Source organism: Manacus candei, unplaced genomic scaffold, assembly GCF_025592945.1.
Source record: "Manacus candei isolate 608988 ecotype Guabito, Panama unplaced genomic scaffold, ASM2559294v1 h1tg000014l, whole genome shotgun sequence".
Taxonomy (NCBI): domain Eukaryota; kingdom Metazoa; phylum Chordata; class Aves; order Passeriformes; family Pipridae; genus Manacus; species Manacus candei.
This window is the reverse complement of record NW_026138062.1, coordinates 1527690-1547765: the sequence shown is the minus strand read 5'-3', so window position 1 is coordinate 1547765 and position 20076 is coordinate 1527690. Positions and strand designations below refer to the sequence as shown.

The window sequence follows — 20076 nt, the reverse complement described above, 5'->3', positions numbered from 1 at the left end:
AAGCTACCCTAGGATTTACCATTTTCTGGAATGGCTTGTGTTTTCTCCTGTCAGTGAAGCAGAGTAATCACAAGAGTAGATCTTTATTCTTTATTCTATTCTTTATTCTATATTTTATAACCTACTTTTTTTTTTAATTGTCCTTTACCAACAGAGAGTTATTCAGCAAGTTTGAAGGTGGCAACTCCCATTTTAAAACAAGGAGTAACCCAGTTCTCTCATATGTTTTTGATTCATGTTTTTTTCAGCTATTGAACTGTATCTTCTCTTAGGACCATCTTGGAAATCAAACAAGTTTTATTGAACAACAAAAGATACTCCTTTTTGTAATTAAAATTGTCTTTTTTTTTACAATAGTTATTTAAATTCCTTCTTATTGGCTGCAGACTGGGCTTGTATTTTTCAGGCAGATGACTCTGACTGCAGCAACAGACACATTTAAAGTAGACTGCAATAAGATTCTACTTTTGAGATGTAGCGATTGGATGGGAATCTTCTTCAGTCAATCAGATATATATTCAAATGGTATTTATTTTAAAATTAAATACTCTAGTTTAAAAGATGTGCAATAGTTTTCACATTTACTACCTAAAATTGTAAAGGAATACTAAAGAACTAAGTGATAGTAATTTCACCTGGAAGTTTGGGTTGGAAGGGACCTCAAAGATCATCTAGTTCCAAACCCCCTGCCATGGGCAGATACACCTTTCACTAGACCAGGCTGATCAGAGCCCCATCGAGCTTGGCCTTGAATGCTTCCAGGAACGGGGCAGCCACAACTTCTCTGGGCAACCTGTGCTGGTTCCTCAACATCCTGACAGAAAAATATTTTTTCTTAATATCTGATCTAAACCTACTGTCTTTCAAAGTCATTGCCCCTTGTCCTATCAATACATACCCTTGTAAAAAGTCTCCACCTTTCCTGTAGGCTCCCTTCAGGTCATCCTAAAGCCTTCTCTTCTCCAGGCTGAACAATCTCAATTCTCTCAGCCTTTCCTCCTAGGAGAAGTGCATCCAATGATCTTGGTGGCTCTTCTCTGATCTTGCTCCAACACGTCGATGTCTTTCCTGTGCTGGAGACCCCAGAGCTGGTTGCAGCACACCAGGTGTGTTGTGAGTGGAGTGGAGTGGAGTACTCCACCAAGAGTGGAGTAGAGGGGCAGAATCCCATCCCTCAACCTGCTAGCCATACTGCTTTTAAAGCACTACCAAGTTCTTCTCAGCAGAGTTGCTCTTGATCTGTTCATCCCCAGCCTGTATTGATCCTGGGGGTTGCCCCAAACCAGGTGCAGGACCTCACGCTTGGTCTTGTTAAACTCCATGTGATTCCCATGGGCCCACTTCTCAAGCTTGTCCAGATCCCTTTGTATGGCATCCCATCCTTCAGGTGTGTCGACCACACCACTAAGCTTGGTGTCATCAGCAAATTTGCTGAAGGTGCATTCGATCCCTTTATCTACATCATTGATGAAGATATTAACTAACACTGGCCCCAGTTCAGACCCCTGAGGGACACCACTTGTCACTGATGTCCACTGGGACTCTGAGCCATTTACCACTACCCTTGGGATGCAACTGTCCGACCAATTCTTTATCCACCTAACAGTCCACCCATCCAATCCACCTCTCTCTGGTTTAGAGAGAAAGATATTGGGATGGGCTGTGTCAAAGGTTTTACAGAAGTCGAGATAAATGACACCTGTAGCCCTTCCTTTGTCCCTTGATTTAGTCACTCCATCGTTGGCAGGACTTGTCCTTGGTGGAGCCATGCTGGCTGTCTTGATTCATCTCCTTTCTGTTTTTAATTGCATGTGAACTATGTTAAGTTAATCTGTTAGTCATGATGATTTAAAAATGGAATTGATAGAATCTATTTTGAAAGCTGGATAAGAAAATATCACTTTCTGAATGAAAAAAAAAAAGGACTTGACACACTCTTTCCTTCCTTTGCTAGGACATGGAAAGTGTGACTGTGGGAAGTGCAAATGTGATGAAGGCTGGTATGGTGAAGCCTGTCAGTATCCAACTACTTGCAATCTTACACGGAGAAAAAGCAATGAAATGTGCAAGAATTCTCAAGATATCATCTGTTCTGGTGCAGGTAAGATGTCTTTTGTTGCTTTTGATGATTTGATGCTCTCTCAGTGTTATCTTGAGAATCATCGTAATTTCTTTTCTAGCAATTTTGTAGAGTATGTTTCAAAAGACTGAGAAATAACTGTATGCATACTAAAGTGTTTCATTTTCCTATAGACCTATTTCTATGCATATAATGTACACTGATTCAGAATACCTACTTTAGTACTCTATCCACAGCTGTTTTAGGTTGGTCAAACTGCAGCTGTGTCATGTATTTTGCTCATCAAAATGTTGTGGTAATGGCATTAACTCAAGAAGTGATGCAATTTCTTATTTGTGTTTGTGTTTGCAGTGTGCAAAAATGGCATTTGCAAATATCTTTCCGAGGCATTTATAAACTGTACAATTTTTTGAGACGCTTTTGAATTGTAACAGTGGTTCTTAAAATCAGTTGTAGAAAAACCTTCTGAATAATTTTAAAGGGGTACTTTCATTTTCAATTTTCTGATTTGGTAACATTTTTTTCTCTAATTGTTTAATTTAATAACCATCCTAACTAAAATAGAGAGTCCTTTCCTTAAAAAAAACCAAAAACAAACCCAACTCCCTCCCCAAAAAAGTCAGAAAACCAAACAACATTTAGAAGACTTCACTGCAGAATAGTAGAATTTTGAAGAGTATTTGCTACCAGTCAAGGTTTGAGATCAGAAATTACCTTCCAGTTTTTCCGTGATATTGATCACTGAATGAATGTTTCAAGAACCTCACTTCTGCTCACTATTCCTGGCCTTTAATTTCTCTCTGGCTCCATACATTTTCATACAATGAAATTTCTCACAAGTTAGCTGCTGGCGCGAGCAAAGAACCCAAAGGATTTGTGGGACTTGTTACAGAGAAGTTAGCCCTCACAGCAGGATGTGAAGCCAATTTAACATAAAACTTCTAGCATGTGGCATGCTGAGTAAATGATACATTTAATTTATGACAATAATATAGATTATATGCAACTCACAATTGAGAGACAGATGAGAGACAGCTAAATGAGAAACTGACTCTTAAAAATAAGTATAGTTCACTGTTATTAGTCAAAGTTCATAAAAAAACCCTCTTTCTTTCCTTGGCTAGAAGTGGCCCCATTCTTCACAGAAAAAACAGCGTAGCTGAACAACCACTATAAGTAGGGGAGTGCTTGTGAATAAATGCTTTTGGTTTTGCTGATATTAAATAGGATAGGAATGCTGATATTAAACAGGACAGAATGAGACTGGCTAAGGAATTTGGGGTAACTTTGGCTGTAGTCATACGTATTTTCTCTTGATAGGATTGTTTTTGATCTATGACTAGCATTGATCTTTGAGTCTGAGCTCTGTTTTTTAATTGGCAATAAAAGGGGGGAAGGGATGACATGAATTGTTACAAAAACAGTCCTCTGCAATCATAGAAATAATTATTTATTTAAATACTTTTCATTAATCAATCAGGATCCACCTAAAATTTCACTTTTCTGACTCAACTGTTCCTAATCATTTGTCAGAATGGGGATTATCTGTAAATATAACAGTTTTCTAAAAATTTTGATTTGTATTTGTTTCCTGAGTAATTATAGCAAATAATTTGAGTTCTGTAGGTTACTTATGTTGTTTATCAATTGTATTATTATGATCTTATTATATTAGCTCTTGAAAATATTTTTTTCAATGTCTGCCTAATATTTCTGTTCTTTAAATTAATATGTTTAGTAAAAGTTGTGCTGTACTTGTAGAGGTAAAATGTAAACTGGTTTCTACAAACTAGTGGTGTAATATCAGCATAAAAGTTCTATTTTGGAGGAATTCTTTGATGTCAATAACCATGTTTTCTAAAATATGTATGGGTGTAACATGAGAAATATGAATCTTGTGAAGTTCATTTTTCATACCTTCTGCCATAGTGATGTCATTGACTGCTGAAACAACTTGTGCAAGCCTACTGACCACAGGACCCCAATAACATGGTATTGCACAAAATTCCTAGCCTTGCAATTTTAATAAAGGTGAGAGAGGTAGAGAAAAGGGATGTCTTATATGACCAGCATGGTAATACTTTCATTTCTGATATGATTTTAATGTATTTTTGCCCATTTTTTGACTGTACAACTCATTAATATGTTTATTTATGAGCTTGGGTCCGATAAACCCTTTGAGGAAAAAAGGGGGATTCTTCTTTCCCTAGGACCAACAAAATGAACTTTTCCTGTTTGGGATGACATGTCACGGAGAGAGGCAGCCACCGAGGTGAGGGGGCAACCCTGTTCAAAAGACCAAGAAACAACTGTGGGACCAGACCAAAGGCGATATAAGAGATCTGTTTACAAACCCATTTCCCTCCTTTGCCTTGTCTGAGCACTCTGGTTTTTCATTATGTCAGAAAGTTTTCTTTTGCAGTTTATGGTGTGGGAAAAAACAACTCTACCCTTCCAAAGCACATGAATGTTGTATCTCATTACAGCTAAGATTAGACTTTTTGATGATACGGATTGTTTCTGTGTCTGTCTTTATTTGATTGGATGTTCTTAAGATTTCAGCCTTCTCAGACATAAAATATGTACTATCTCTGATGGACTAATGAAGCTCTTTCTATAAACTGCAGTCACTGAGTACTGTCTTAAATGTTTACAGGCACGTGTCAGTGTGGCAGGTGTAAATGTGCAAACTCAGAAGGAAATGGACTGGTGTATGGCAAATTTTGTGAATGTGATGACAGAGAATGCGTAGATGATGAAACAGGAGAGATTTGTACAGGTATGTGTTTTAATGAGTGCAAAAAATAGTGAAAATTAATACAGGCTGTTATAATTTAATTGTGTGGTCCTAAAAATAACTTTACTGAATGCATTACTTAAAATAAAAGTAACTGTATTTACACGAATTTAGTTTGCAAATTGTAAGTGGAAATTTCAGATACAAAAATGATCTAAGCATAAGGTTAAAGAATGAATAAATCCTGTGACATCCTCCTTTTTCTGGAAGAACTGCAAAGAGGATTGCATAAGATAATTCACTAAGGTAATTCAAAGCTCAGTGTGTCTGTCTTCAGTACAATATAAGAAACGTGAACGCTTTGTGGCACAAATGAGAGCAGGATGGAGGACATAGGAGAAAACAAAACAAAGCAAAACAAAAAATAGATTATTAAGAATTTTGAAAAGGAAGTAAAAATTAAAAATAACAAGAATAAATGTAAGATGAGAACTCAAAAGCAATTCAGGAGATAAAGAGGGAAAGGGATGAATGAATGAAAAAAAATCATCTGTTATAGGAAAGACAAGAAAATCAGATGGAATGAACTCTGCTGATAGATAGAAAAGCAACCAAAATTCAAACCGTATTTTCATTTCAACATAAGGTAGGAACTGGGCAACTAAATTTTAAACACACACCATTTATGGCATTATAAATGCTGTTGCCTACATTGCTAGGGAGGCTTGCCCTTGAGCTGGAAGGTGCTACAAATACTGTCCAAGCCATACACATGCATACTGTGTCCGTATGCATACAAGTGTTCTGATCTGCTCTTAGACTATTCATATCTAATGATGTGTCTGTGTATAAAAAGAGAGAGAGTACTTGTGTAAAATAGCTTTCCCTGTCTTTTCCTTACACAAAGAGCAAAATAAATTCTATTAATTTAAGTGCCGTTGAAGGCAAAAAGAACTTTCTATTTTGCATAGGATCTTGCAACAATTACATATGGTACCAAATATGACAAAAAAATTATCATTTGTTTGGTTCCAGTAAATTCTCTTTCCACTGTTTTTGTCTGTATTTTTCCTCCACCTGTTTTGCTGCTGGTTTATATTAAGTTTTTCTTAGCTTTTATTTCCCCTTGTTTCATCCAATCATTCCATATTTCAGAAAAGACCAGATGCATCTGTGTGAAAAACTAGTTTTATGTGTATGGAGAAATCAAAGTATGCTGATAAAAAAGGACAAACTGTGGGTAGATTCAAGTCTCTGCAGCTGGTGATTGATCAGCATAAAAGTCATGATACCTCATTTAAGATTTGGAACCTTCTAAAGTATAGGTATAAACTAATGGTTTGCTTGACTTGGTTGGGTTATATTGTAAGCTGAATAGGTTATGCAGGTAGGCTATGGGTGTTACATTTTACTTTGCTTTCTAGCAAACCTCTACAGTACAAACCCATGTTGAACCAGGTTTTATGCAGAAAAAATGGACAGCAGGTGAACTGAAGATCAAAGGTACATAATTTCATCAACTGGGAGCTGGGATTTTATCCTGGGAAAGCATACAATGTCATGCTGAGATATAGATAACATGCATTTTTATTTTTGCAAAAGGGTACTGCATTTTTTTAGAACTGCAAATCAGTTCTTAGGTAGAGCAAAGTTGCAAAGATGTGTTAAGCTTTTCCAGCCTCAGTTGGATTTCTATCAGTCAATTGTCTGCCTCATTTTTTATTACAGGTTACATAAATTTTGGAATCAAGTTATAGCTTATTTTTAATAAAGTGTCCTGGTTTCTAGCAAGTTAAATTCTGATCCCCATCTTTATTTTCTTTTTGTAAGACTTTTTGACTCTCATTGAATGATTTTTTTCTTCTGTCAAGACAGAGTGATAGTGGCATATTTTATCATTTAATTCATATTTATTTGAGGAGTATAAAAGTGTGAATGAAGCATGAAGTTCTGATATTTTAATCTGTAAAAACTACCAGTATATTAAATTTATTTACTCCTTCACCATCTTCCCTGTTATTTCTTACCCACTGTTCAAAAACAAGCTTTTGGTAATAAGAATTATTTGGGATTGTCTTTACTGCTTAATTCTCTAATTAAATTAATTGTTTTTGACATGTAACCAAACAATTGTAATGAAAATTACACGTGTAGTTGCAAAAACAGGAAAAAATTTTATTGAACTATTTGCAATCTTGATAGTTAAAAATATGCATTGACCTGATTTTCATAGAGATGACCAGATCTACTAAACTTAAAGGAAGGAAGAACAAGATCCTGACTCGATCCTTCTAGTAAAGAATTAATTTATGGCTTTAAGACTAGTAAGAGTTGCAGCTACTTAGTTTGAATTCTTTGAGCCACTGAAGTACATGGCGCAAGAACCTTAGCAGATCAAAATGTTCAAGAGCTGGTTTCATCAAGTCTCAGTTGATGCAAGTATCTTTTTTGAGATATGTATGATTTGTTAAATGAACATCTGAAAGATTTGTTTTGCTAATAATTATTTTTAATGAATTGTTTTATTCGTGTTCTAAAATCCTCTTAACAGGTAAGAAGAGTAGCCATACACAGTGTAGGCAGTGTGTAATAAATCAAGGTCTCCTTTCTAGAACTATCTGAGGAGTCAAGAACATACAATGCTTTCTTAGACATGCTGAGTATGATGGCACTTGTGTCCTACCTTAATATGTAAAGCTGTGCTTAAATTTTAGCAGTTACACTTACCATCTTCCAAATTGATCTATAAAGTTTCAAATTGAACTTACAAATATAAAAATGTTGATGATAATTAGTGGTTATTGATTAGATTTAATCTGTGATTAAATGAAAACCTGTTCTAAAGCAGCGGAGAAAACTATAATTGAGATATCCTTTGTCTTATTTTATGTAGTCATATATGGTCTATAAATTGTTTCTATTCTGAGTCTAGCTCTAGAAGTTTTTAAAAGAAAAGATCAAAACAGTTAAATTGTTAATGCCTTTTAAAAACTTGCCTTTTTCTCACTGTATAAAATTTATTTTGGCTTAAGGCCATGGAAAGTGTTACTGTGGAAACTGTTACTGTGAGGCTGGTTGGCATGGAGATAAATGTGAATTCCAGTGTGACATCACCCCCTGGGAGATCAAGAAAAGATGCACATCTCCAGATGGCAAAATCTGCAGCAACAGAGGTGTGTCATTTGCACGGTCCTTCTATGCATATTTATATAACTTGCTTTTATTTTGCTCTATGCATTTGCTACAGTATGACACTGTGTTTGCTGATAGTTTCTAGTTTGTTCTCAGCTATTTCAGGTCTGGATATACATTTCCAAGTGAGTGGGCAGATACCTGTGTTTAAGTATAAACTTAAGCAGATCCACATCCATTTCTTGATTAAGCAAACCTAAGTTGGTCTCATCTTTTAGTTTTGTAGTAAGACTGAGCAGGATAATTTGTTGTAAAAAAAAAAATGTGAAGTGTTCAGTAACAATGGTGAGGAAGGTAGACTTCACACAGTATTTCTAACTACCTGGTGTTTTATTTGCACAGAGTTTTGGAATTTGAATTTTACCATATACTTCTGTTTAATTTTGCCATTTTGGAAAAAAAAAGGGCATAAAATAAAGTTGTTTTTTACTAGCTGCTGTGTTTGGCTTCATTGAACAAAGAGTTAAAAAAATATGAGGGATTTTTTTGGCAATAGTCCAGAAATATTACAGTAGAACATAAGCAAAAGTCACTCTCTGCTGACAAAACCTGCTGTACTGCAAACATCAAATTATCTTGAGAGAATTTAGAAAATTCTCTTCTCATAATTATGAGAAGAGAAATACAGAGATCATGTAGGCCCATTTAGTCTTGTGACTTTAACATAAAATTTTTGTGTAATTCTGGAAATAATAGTCAAAGTAGCTTCAGATCAGATACTTTCTTTGCACTGAGAAAGTAATTTCTTGTCAAAGAATTTGTCAAAGCAAGTTTTTGTTAAGATTTGGAATTGTATCATGTGATTATAACAATTGGAGGAATTGAGTGAGTAGTATAGCTGGTATTCTGGGTACTTACAACCTCCTATACAAAGGTACATTTGTGGGATACTTCTATATCTTTAGCTTTTCGTGTATTTGTGATTTTATTTTCATAAAACATTTGTAGACTTCTATGACATGAAGTTGCCTTCGAACACAGTATTTTTGCTCCATTTAGTCCTACTTACCCAGGTTTTAGTGTTTATACACCTTGCTGTATAAGTGCAGTTCATCTTGTCAATCTTGAGACCTGTAAAAATCAAATATTGGGGTTAACCTTGCTGTCTACCCTCCTTCAGTGCTAAGTTGGATAAATTGTCTCTCTCTTTCCCCCCACAACTGTCTGGTCAACCAGCTGAGACCAGATGTGAACCTTTAGATTTTTAAACTTTGGAGAAATGGTGTTTCGCATTTTGATATCCAGGACAGCTGATCCAAATTCACTTTGAAGTTGTTTCTGGGAGGATTAATCACCCTCTGGAGGTGTTTGCTTTTTGTTTTTTTGTTTGTTGGTTGGTTTGGATTTTTTTCTTCTTCAATAATGTCACTGAATTGTGAACGTATAAAAAAATCAGGTGCAAATTTCCTGAGGGCTGCCTTGGTGGCTTTAGCCTTTCCTGCTTCATTTAAGTGTCATGCATACACAATTGTGTAGACCTTACCCTTTTAGAGAAAGTGCTCATATCTATATGTACTGTTGTCCTCAAATGCATTATATTGTTTAGAGTAATCTGAATAAGATGACAAAGGTGTTGGCAGAGTAGCAAAAGGTGGAGCTCCTTTGCAGGAAATGAGCTGCATGCATCAGTAAGGTCAGGTTGCTTCTAAGGACCTGTTGGCATCTCAGAAAAAGCAGTGAATCTGTGGTCCTGAAACATATTTGTACTTCTGAAGAAGGAAACTGGGTTTTTTGTTGTTGTTGTTGTTCAGATTTTCCTAAGTGTTCTCAGTATATTAGTAGGATTGTGCCAAATTTGTATTTCTGTCATATTTCACATTTCTTCTTATTGTAAACAACTGGGTGTGGCCCTGAATATTGACTTGGGAAAGTGGATAAATATCCTTTTCAGATAGATCTGTTCTGCAGTTTCTTCTTAGGTAAAGAATGACCTCCTAGACATTTTCAGCTGGATTAGAATTTGTATTCCATTGTAGTCTTAATATTTATGCTTTAACAACCATTAATTATCTATTGTGCCCAAGCCCAACTCATTTAAACAGAATTGATTTTTATTGTCATTACTGTCAGGGCAAATTACTGTTGATGTCAAAGATTTATGACTGTTCTGTGCACTACATTTTTCTGTTGATTCCTAACAAGGCTCAAACAGCAAAAAGAAACTTGAACAGAAAACCAATTTGTTTGTATAAAGTATTGCTACTAACTAATCATAGAAGGTTTCAAATCATAGAAGATGAACACTCGCTCATGATTAACACTTGCAGCTTTGAAACTGCATTCCTGTGAGAGCTAAAAATTCACAAGTGTAAATTCCTGTAATCAAACTACTATTACTTTAAATTGCTCTGTTAATCTTCTATCTCTGTGTATTTTTTTTTTCTCTTTCTCAGGTACATGTGTATGTGGGGAATGCACATGCCATGATGTAGACCCAACTGGTGACTGGGGAGATATTCATGGAGATACTTGTGAGTGTGATGAAAGAAACTGCAAAGCAGTGTACGATAGATATTCTGATGACTTCTGTTCAGGTAAGGATTTTATATAATAGGGACTTATGTGTAGTTTTATAAAGAGAACAGCCAACTGGTCTGATCTCCCTCTTCTCTAGTGCTCCAGTTCTCCTCAGGAGAGGCTTCGGAGTGGATTTTTTAAATTAAAAGACATAATTCTGTAATTATTTTCTATGCCATTTAACAAAATTCTGTAAATGTTAAATACTTTTAGGTGTCCATCTCTCTTCTAATACTCTTGCATTCAGTATAACCTAGCATAAATTGGATAATGGTTGAAACTTTAAAATATAGATATAACCTTTCTTGGTGAAATTTGAAAGTTTGTTAGATCAAATTGTATTTGTTATTTCATGTTATACGGCAGGGAGAGAATAACCAAGAAGAAGAAATTCAAGGAAAAGTAAATAAAGGAGTTAACAAAAAACAGTACCCTGAAAATACAAAATGACATGAGAACAAGTAGAACATCAATATATGGAAAATATGAATGTGTGGCCCAGCTGCACAATACTGACTGTACATCTTAGACACTTCTACCTTCCTTTTTCTTCTACTTGTGCTTCAGAGCATTATGTTCAAATCGGTTAATACCATCCATCCATCCATCCATCCATCCATCCATCCATCCATCCATCCATCCATCCAAGCTTTTCAGTGTATTTAGATGGATGCTCCACATATCAACTAACAAAAGCTGAGATTCCTTGCATACAATTTTATATAGTTACTAATAAAGATGCTAATACTAGGCAAGAGAGAAGGACTTTGATCAATACACAGCATGCAATTTTTACACACAGGAAAAACAAATGAGTGATTTCAAAGGGACTTGACACATTAGAGGTTGCCAACTTGAATGCATCCTGCAAAAACCTTATCTGGCCTAAGTAATAATAGGAAGAATGCAGTCACGTCAAGAAAACTAGTGATGTGGTATATTCCCCTTCTATTACGAGAATGAAGGATCCATCATTGAAAGATCACAGGAGCTGTCTGTAACAGAGAAAGAAAGCAGAAGCCAACATGATACATAAAATTTTCAGCTTTTTCTTTTACTGTTAAAGAAGTGGAATTTTTTTCAACTCTTATGTTAGGGTTTTTTAAATAAATATTGATGAATTACTAGCTAATAAAATGAGTAAAAAAAAGAAGCTATTCTGAAAACCTTCAGTGAATTAATTCACTAGTTACTGTTTCAGCCACTTGCAAATGTTATATAGGTTCATTTAATGAAAGATCTGGAAGGATGAAGAACTGCAGTCATGAGAGCAGCAGGAAGACTTACTTTGGGATGTTGTCAATTTTTGAATGTATCATTGTGTTGCTGTCAATGTTTTTAGCAGTTCGGGACTGATCAAAATATCAGCATCAGCTAAGGAATACAAAGCTACAAGTCAACCTGATAAATATGTTCCGTAGTTAAGGGTGAACACAAGAGTTTCAAACCTAATTAAATTGAAGCAAAGCTGTGGCATCTACAGCTAATGCTGCATAACTGAAACACTGATACTTGAACTCCCCCTTTTCTGGATATTATTGCCATTGCAGCTGCTGCTTCCCAGAATGGCAATGGTTGTAAGAAAGCACAGGGTAAGTAAGACAGTTCCAAATGAGCTGGGGGAAAGATATTGCCATTTGACACTGGATTAAGGACTGATACAGTGTTCTTTATACTAATATAACTGTAAATGAGCAAAACTGTATGAGAAGACATACAAAATGAGGGACTCATATGGCTTGTTTAGTATAACTAAAACCCATGTTGAAGTATAGCTTAATTTTTCCATCTAGTCATCACAAATTTTAGTGGTAATTATTTTTATCCATTCCCTATTCATTATATTTTAGAAAAGCCTAATTTAGCCTTAGCTGGCCATCCAAATATACATTATGCAAAAAAATCCATTTTCACATGAAGTAGTGTGAACGTCTTCCAGTCCTGCTGCTTAGTCATATTTCAGAAATAGATAAGAGGCATGAGTATTAATTTTGGTTTATTGTGGTAGACAGACAGAATCTGCAATTAAACCAAAGATTTAATAGTAGAATTGCAATTGGACGACTTACTTGCTGCACAAAGTGTGCATACATTACGTGTGTCTGCAAAATATCCTCATTTTTCTCACAATTATTTGTAAATTGGTTTGGGATGAATCCACGAGGGATTAGTCAGATTGGAGAAAATAATCCATCTCTCTTAAAACCTTCATGAAACAGAGGTGATACGAAATTTTCTTGTCTTATTCTGCCCATCTAATAGCTGTAGACAGGAAATCACATTGTCCTGAGTAGCATATTGAAATGATAGGAAGTCAGGTTTTCATGCAAAGAGTTTTACTGTAACTGAAAGAAATGCTATGTTTATTTCATAAACTATGAATGACAGGAATTGACAACCCTGCTGTGAGAATTTAACATCACACAAGAGCAGCTTCCTCCAGAAGTTTCATATGACTTGAGGAGACTGTCAATTCACAGTACATCATATTGGCAACTAGAGTCCTTTTTTTTAACACCTGAAGTGTTATTCAGTATGTTAATGAATTATTTTCTTTCAGAAGTGTTCTCAACATTAAAGTGATTCTCTTCGTTTAAAGAGATAATAGCTTTCATGACTTGACACCAAAAGAAAAAAGGCTTCCACAAGGAAATTCATACATTCACACATCTCATTAGCTCCTTTGCTGTGACTCTAGCAAAGAAACTATTGTATGAAAGAACATAATCGTCTCACAAGTATCTATCTGGATTAGGGAACATAGCTCCAATTCGCAACCTGTTTGCAGGTACACATGAAAGCAAAGGACAGAATCATGGAATCACAGAATTATTTGTGTTGGAAGGAATCTTAAAAATCATCTAGTTCCAACCCCAGCCACGGCCAGGGACACCTTCCACTAGACCAGGTTGCTCAAAGCCCCATCCAGCCTGACCCTGAACACTTTCAGGGATGAGTCATCCACAGATTCTCTGGTCAACCTGTTCCAGAGCTTCACCACCCACCCAGAAAAGATTTTCTTCCCAATGTCTTGTCTAAACCTATCCTCTAAACAAGAGGAAGACTTTAATGGTTTTCAAGGAAAATAAATAACTAACGTAAAGAAATATTATTCTTTAATGTTAACTTTAAGACATATTCTGGGAATTACTCTGATGACTCACAGAATGCTTGCTTCCTCCCATTTTCTCCTTTTGAACTGATAAATGGATACAAGCCATTCTTAAAATGCAAATACGGTTAGAAAGAAACATAAAATCTGTGTTGCTATGTTTTCATGAAGAACATGGATAGAGAAGTGGACATTGAAGCAATGCTTTGGTCCTGTGTCCAATGAATGATGACTATGTGAAAATTGTGACAGTTCTAACCTGCTGTCAGAGGTCATGAAAATAAATATTTGATTTTGTGGCAGGGAATGTTTTTGCTGATTCTCAAACTTTCCTCAGTGTTCAAGAAATATTTTGTATTGCCAGAATCTCACTGCTTTAGGCAAAGAGCATAAAGAGGGAGAAGAGCAATTTTCTTGTTTCTTCTTGGTCTGGATATGTTTGCATTCATAGAGGAAATAGGCAGGCTCAGGAACAGTCAAGTTAGCCAATGAGATACCAAAAGTCATATCCAACTGCCCTATTGAAATTAGAATTGATTATGTCCAATATTTTATTATTTATACATCAGTTTTTACTAGAAGGCACTGGTTTGAGACTTGGAATTGATGGGACATTGCTTGTCTCTAGGAGATCATGTTGATTGCAAGTAGATAAAAGATGGTATATTTCATAGTGGTTATGCTGCAACTGTGGTAGAAAAAGAAGAACATAAAGGCAAATGAAACAGTGCCTTATGACACCCTACTTTTCCAAGCAATGGTGAAATGTGTATTTGTAATCTCTATTCCACCCGTTTGCATGTAGATCATGTACTGAGTGGCAAAACATGCATTAACAAGAAAAGAAAAAAGAAATATGGCTCAAATGGAATGGGAGACCAGTGCTATTTTCGAGGGGAAAAAAAAACGTAGATAGAGTGAAATAATTGAATTTTTTGCCAGTCTAATTATTGAATGAAGCCACAACTTTGATAAAGTTCATCTAATTATGACAGTTTACTACCTCATCAGAATAAAAGTTAATCTTAATTTTATTCAAGGTCATGGACAGTGTAATTGTGGAAGATGTGACTGTAAAGAAGGATGGACTGGGAAAAAGTGTGAGCATCCACGTTCTTGTCCACTGTCTGTTGAGGAAAGTGCTAAGAGATGCCAAGGAAATTCTAATTTACTTTGCTCTGGAAGAGGTAAAAACATTTCTGAAAGAATTTTCATGCTCTTTAAATGTACTTCCATTAAAAGAATTTTAATGATGTCCAACATTACTAGTACTGAAAAATGTGTACCTTCTTGGCTTATTGTGCATGAATCTCACATACGTAACTTGTGAGTTAGGAGAAGGGAGGAGAAGAATCAGAAAGGTCACCTATTTTGCCTGTCATCTTCTGCTTTGTGTTTTATTTTACATATCAATAGTTGTTTCGGAGGTTTTCAAGGATACTTTGAAAATTGCTGCAGCTAAGTCTTTACTAATGACACATTAAAAATATGAATGTATCCTATGCACTCTTTGCTACAAAAGCAGCATGACATTTTCAGCCTGTGTAAAATGTTGTGGCACCATTGTGATAAGGACTGGATTTACTCTGCCTAAGAAACTGCGTAATTGAGTACAAGACTGACTCTATAAAATGCAGCTGTGCTTCAGCACAGTTTGCTAGTTGACCACTGGCTTTTCATTTGAGAAATGTGACATGTGACACATTTCTTTGTCACACTGTAGCCTTTTCCAAAGTTTTGACTAAAAAAGTATACTAAGTCATACGTACACTTGAAATCCAAGCACAAGAAAATTTTTCTGAAAAGGAAATGGACTTGGTAATTTTTATCTGTCCCTGTGTGAAATGTGGTTTTCCGCAGAGAGAAAAAAGAAAAGGAAATATGAGAGACTATTGGTAATTGGTAAGTTGTTATGAATTCATAGGAGTTATTCGGTTGGTAATTGAAGTTGTTATGAATTCTGACCACTTAAGTATTTGCTAGGAAAGGTCTAAAGCTACTCTTGATTTATTGCATTTGACCCTAAATGTCAGTTCATTTGCAATATCTACTTAGTCAAAAATTGTAGGTTGTCCACCCAGGTTAGCTCTGTGGTAATTGTCCTTTTCTCCCCCTGTAAATCTATAGCAGATCATAACTTAGTAAATGCAGCATTATCAGTATCTTAAAAGAACTGTTGTGTTAACAACACTGTTGCTCATTGTTTATTTTTTCTTAATTAAGACACAGTTTTCAGTGAGATCTCTCTTTTATTGTTAAGAATTTTCAACAGAATTTTTGACTATGAGTTAGGTGAAAAATGAGCATCTGTAGAGAATTAATTACATTTTATTGTTCTTAATTGCAAGAATGACAACTAACAGAAATGAGGGTTGACTTTTGATTTATTTTAATTTTTTTTTAATACTGGCTCACTTTTTTCTGTTGACGTTGGATGCTGAACGTCTCTTCTTTCATCTGCTTCACTAGAAGTTGTGTATGTTGAGAATTTGGAGTCATAAAAAGAAGTTTAATTTGAATAAATATACAGTCTTAATTATGGAGCATATGTGTTCTATTTTATATTTAAAATACTTATATTTTAAATTTTGATTTTTAAAATTAAATATAATGAAAAGATTAATTTTAAGATTTCAAAATGAGTGTCAATAATTCTATCCTTTTGACTTTCTGAAAAACACTTATTAATGCTAGCAGTGTTTTTCTGTTGAGATATTAGCACTGAAATAAGTCCCTTTCAGGTGAATTCATTTGAGTGATCTGTCAGTCAAAATTTTCAAAAAAAGTACAAGCAGCTTCTGTTGGAACAAAAAGCTTAATTGATAGTGGCTTTCACTGAACTTTGACTTCTAAACACAAAGAGATCACCAAGGTTTTTGAGGAGTGCAAAAGGCACTAAATCCAGATATGGATTTAGGACATAGCATGATGGACAGCTGCTGTAACAAAAGAATGAGAGATTCTGCATTCCACATTTGAAAAAAGATTTCCATGAAAACTGTAATTTTAAAATGGAAAGTAGTATCTTGTTTTAGTTTTATGAACAATTTTGTTTAGGAAATCGAGAGAGAAAAGGAGAAAAGATATTTTAGTCTACTTATCTGTGTTTTACTGGATAGTGTATTTTCTTTTTTTACATTGGATTTCCCTTTCCTCCATTATACTTTGGATATAATACAAAATGTAAAAAAGTTGCTGCCTTGCTGAAGTGATTAGTTTTACTTCCTATTAGCATTTAGTTCCTATGAAAAACTGGACATGCACATTTAAATTCTTTGTTCCCATTGGAAAATCCAACTACTTGTCATTATAGCTTTTCATGCGCAGAAGTGTGAAACAAGAAAATGAAACAAAATAAACATTTTCAATCAAGCACAACCTCTTTCAAGTCTTCAGGGTTGCAAAAAGCCATGTACTTGTAACACCAGCTCCAATTTTTCTGACATCCGTAAAGAGGATTGTGTGACAAGAAAAGGAAAGTCCCGAAAGAAAATCGAAATGTGTAGTAGGTTGAACCCGGCTGGATGCCAGGTACCCACTAAAGCCACTCTCTCCCTCCCCTCTGCAACTGGACACAGGAGAGAAAAAAAACAGCAAAGTATTCATGAGTTGAGAGAAGAACTGGGAGAGGTCAGTTACTGATCACAGGCAAAACAGACTCAAAGTGGGGATATTAATTAAATTTATTACTGACAGGATCAGAGCAAAAAAGTGAGAAGTAAAATAATCTTAAAAGCACTTTTCCCTCTCCCCTCCTTCCTTCCAAGTTCTACCTCCTCCCCCCCCAGTGGTGCAGGGAGACAGGGAATGGGGGTTATGATCAGTTGTTGTTTCTGCTGCTGCTCAGGGAGAGGAGTCCTTCCCCTGCTCCCTTGAGGTCCCTCCCACAGGAGACAGTCCTTCACAAACCTCTCTGGTATGAGTCCATCCCACAGGCAACAGTTTTTCACAAACTACTGTCCCATGGGTCACTTCTCCATGGGTGCATTCCTTCACGAATGAGCTGTACAACGTGGGTCCCCCACAGGGGCCACAAGTCCTACCCAGGAAAAACACATTCCAGCGTGGGCTCCTCTCTCCATGGGCTGCATCTCCCTGGCAGGACCCTGCTCCATCTTGGGCCTCCCACAGAGTCACAGCCTCCTTTGGTTATCCACTCACTCCAGCGTGGGCTCCACCACAGGCTACAGGTGGATCTCTGCACCCCAGTCTGTTACGGCAACAGCCTTGTATTATTTTTCTCCTGGCTATGATGCAAGGACAGTAAGTCCTTGTACAGGTCACGAATCCACTGTGCTGCCAAAGGACTTGAGTACTTAACAGTCTTATTTAATGGGGTCTTTTAGTAAAGCAGTTCATGTATCAAGTACAGAATGCCCAGAGATGCAGATGCATGACTTTATGATTTTGCCATGTATTGTGTTTCCTTGAAGAATGTTTTCAGTTCATCTGTACCTTTTGTTTCTAGATTAGTTAACAGCAGTTGTGTCAGCTAAAGTACTCTTCTGCAATCACTTTTATGGTCTTGGATAAAGACACTGAAGGACAAAGCATTTTTAGGATTTTTAATGCCATATGGATAGCCAAAACGTGCAGACAGAGAAAGATAGAACTGCTGTAATATCTTTTTACAGTCTCTGTCTAAATTATGACATGCACTCAGATTTTCAGGTGGAGGAGTTTCAAACTTCAGTTCCAATACTCTGTTCCCAAGATTAACTCGCAATGGTTTAGCTTAAGTCTTTAAAAACTCCAATAATAATTACGGAAGGTTAACCACAAAAAAACCCTAAAAAAACCATACCCAAATCAAATAAAGCACCAAATCTTTTAAATTCTTCATTAAAAAAAAAAGGTTGAGATCTGGATATATTTGCATTAGAGACTTGGAATAATGTGGGCTTGTTAAAAAAAATTATTTAAAATTATATAATATTAACACAAAAATCATGGCAAAATGATACTTTTCATATCAATCTGAGGGACTCAATGTTTCCATCTTTGAACTTTATTTACCTTAATTTTACCCAATTACCTAATTTTACCTTAATTTTGGTAAGGTTCTTAATTTATACTCTATATTTTACTTTCACAGGTAATGATAAATGGAAAAGAGAATGTTAGCCTAACCTTACTTTTTTTGGTTTTTAATGATTCAATGACACAATTTGTAATATTAAATACTGTGAGGTTTTTATATATGTTTTCCTCAAATTTTTATTACTTACCTCTAAGATAAATTATGCTACTATGTAGACAGAAATAGGGAAAGCATCAGCAATGGAAACTAAGAGAATTGTCACATGGTACCCAGATTTTGAGAATCCCATGTTCCCTTAACTGTTAGTCATGTAACTTCAGCAAGAGAAAAAAGGTGTGGGAAAAAATAACAGTGAAATAAAACTTTTTTTAATGTTGAAATGTGTCAGGGTTACATAAAATTCTATTAATTTTTTTAGAGAAGTAAAATGATGCTATGAAGAACACAACTTAATGACATAATTCCTGTCTATAAAATGCAATGGATTACAACTTCTCAATCTGCATTTTGCTCTTCTGAGAGCAGATGAAACAGTGAACTTTCATTTCAGGCTATAATTCCATTCCTGATTTTCCCCAGTCACTCACAGGAATAACGAGCTGTTTCATGGGTTCTGGTCAGCATGTGGAGAGGGCAGAGAGGCTGCCAAAAATATATTACACCATGGTCTTATATTTCTTAGCTGCTTCAGTAGGCGAAGGAGAGAGGAGGCTTTATACTGACATGCTGAGCAGTAAATTAGAATATCTACATGCTAAGATCATATTATAAAGGCAGAGAAATTATACATCCTCTCAGTTACATCAATCAGTCTGTCTATACCTGCAGTAGTCCCTGTTATATATAACATGAGAGAAGGACCACATGAAAATTTTGGGAGTTTAAATACACTAAGTATTTTCCAAAAATTACTAGCCAGCTTCATTCATGTAAAGTGAAGAATTCTCTACACTTCTATTCCGAAGAGTGGTTTTTTTTTTTTAGCTTGCTGTGTGACTTCTCACTGTGGATATAATACTTTCATTTTTTTGACAGTGAAAATCTGTCACTTTTAAGAACACACTGTACAGCAAGACCAATGTCAAAGATAAAGGAAAAGACACACCAAAAATCATGGTTAGAAATAAAGAGATAGCATATTGTTGTCAGGATTAAGGCACAAGACAAACCCGTTTTTCTCTTTAAAACGCACATCACTCACTTGAGTTTCCCCTTTGGGTAAAAAGCAGATTTCAAAATAGTTTTAATAAAAAAGCCTTTAGGAAGATAAATGATAATTAAAAAATTAGGTTTTGAGAATAATAAATGAGAGCTTTTTTTTTAAATAATCTTGTTTTCATCACTTACCCTTAGTGAAGGTAGCCATTCCACAGCAGATTTCCCAAGACAGATAAATG

The 20076-nt window shown here is 35.5% G+C and overlaps 1 protein-coding gene across 1 annotated transcript in view; it reads left to right on the top strand.

Annotated features, from left to right (window-relative positions):
* The window catches only part of ITGBL1 (integrin subunit beta like 1), a 142734-nt gene that overhangs the window by 58463 nt on the left and 64195 nt on the right, over positions 1-20076 (top strand). The window contains exons 3-7 of the mRNA XM_051780685.1: positions 1955-2101; positions 4737-4859; positions 7850-7990; positions 10403-10543; positions 14679-14825. Coding sequence (XP_051636645.1) covers positions 1955-2101; positions 4737-4859; positions 7850-7990; positions 10403-10543; positions 14679-14825 — 699 coding nt within the window. The remainder of the gene's footprint in view (positions 1-1954; positions 2102-4736; positions 4860-7849; positions 7991-10402; positions 10544-14678; positions 14826-20076) is intronic.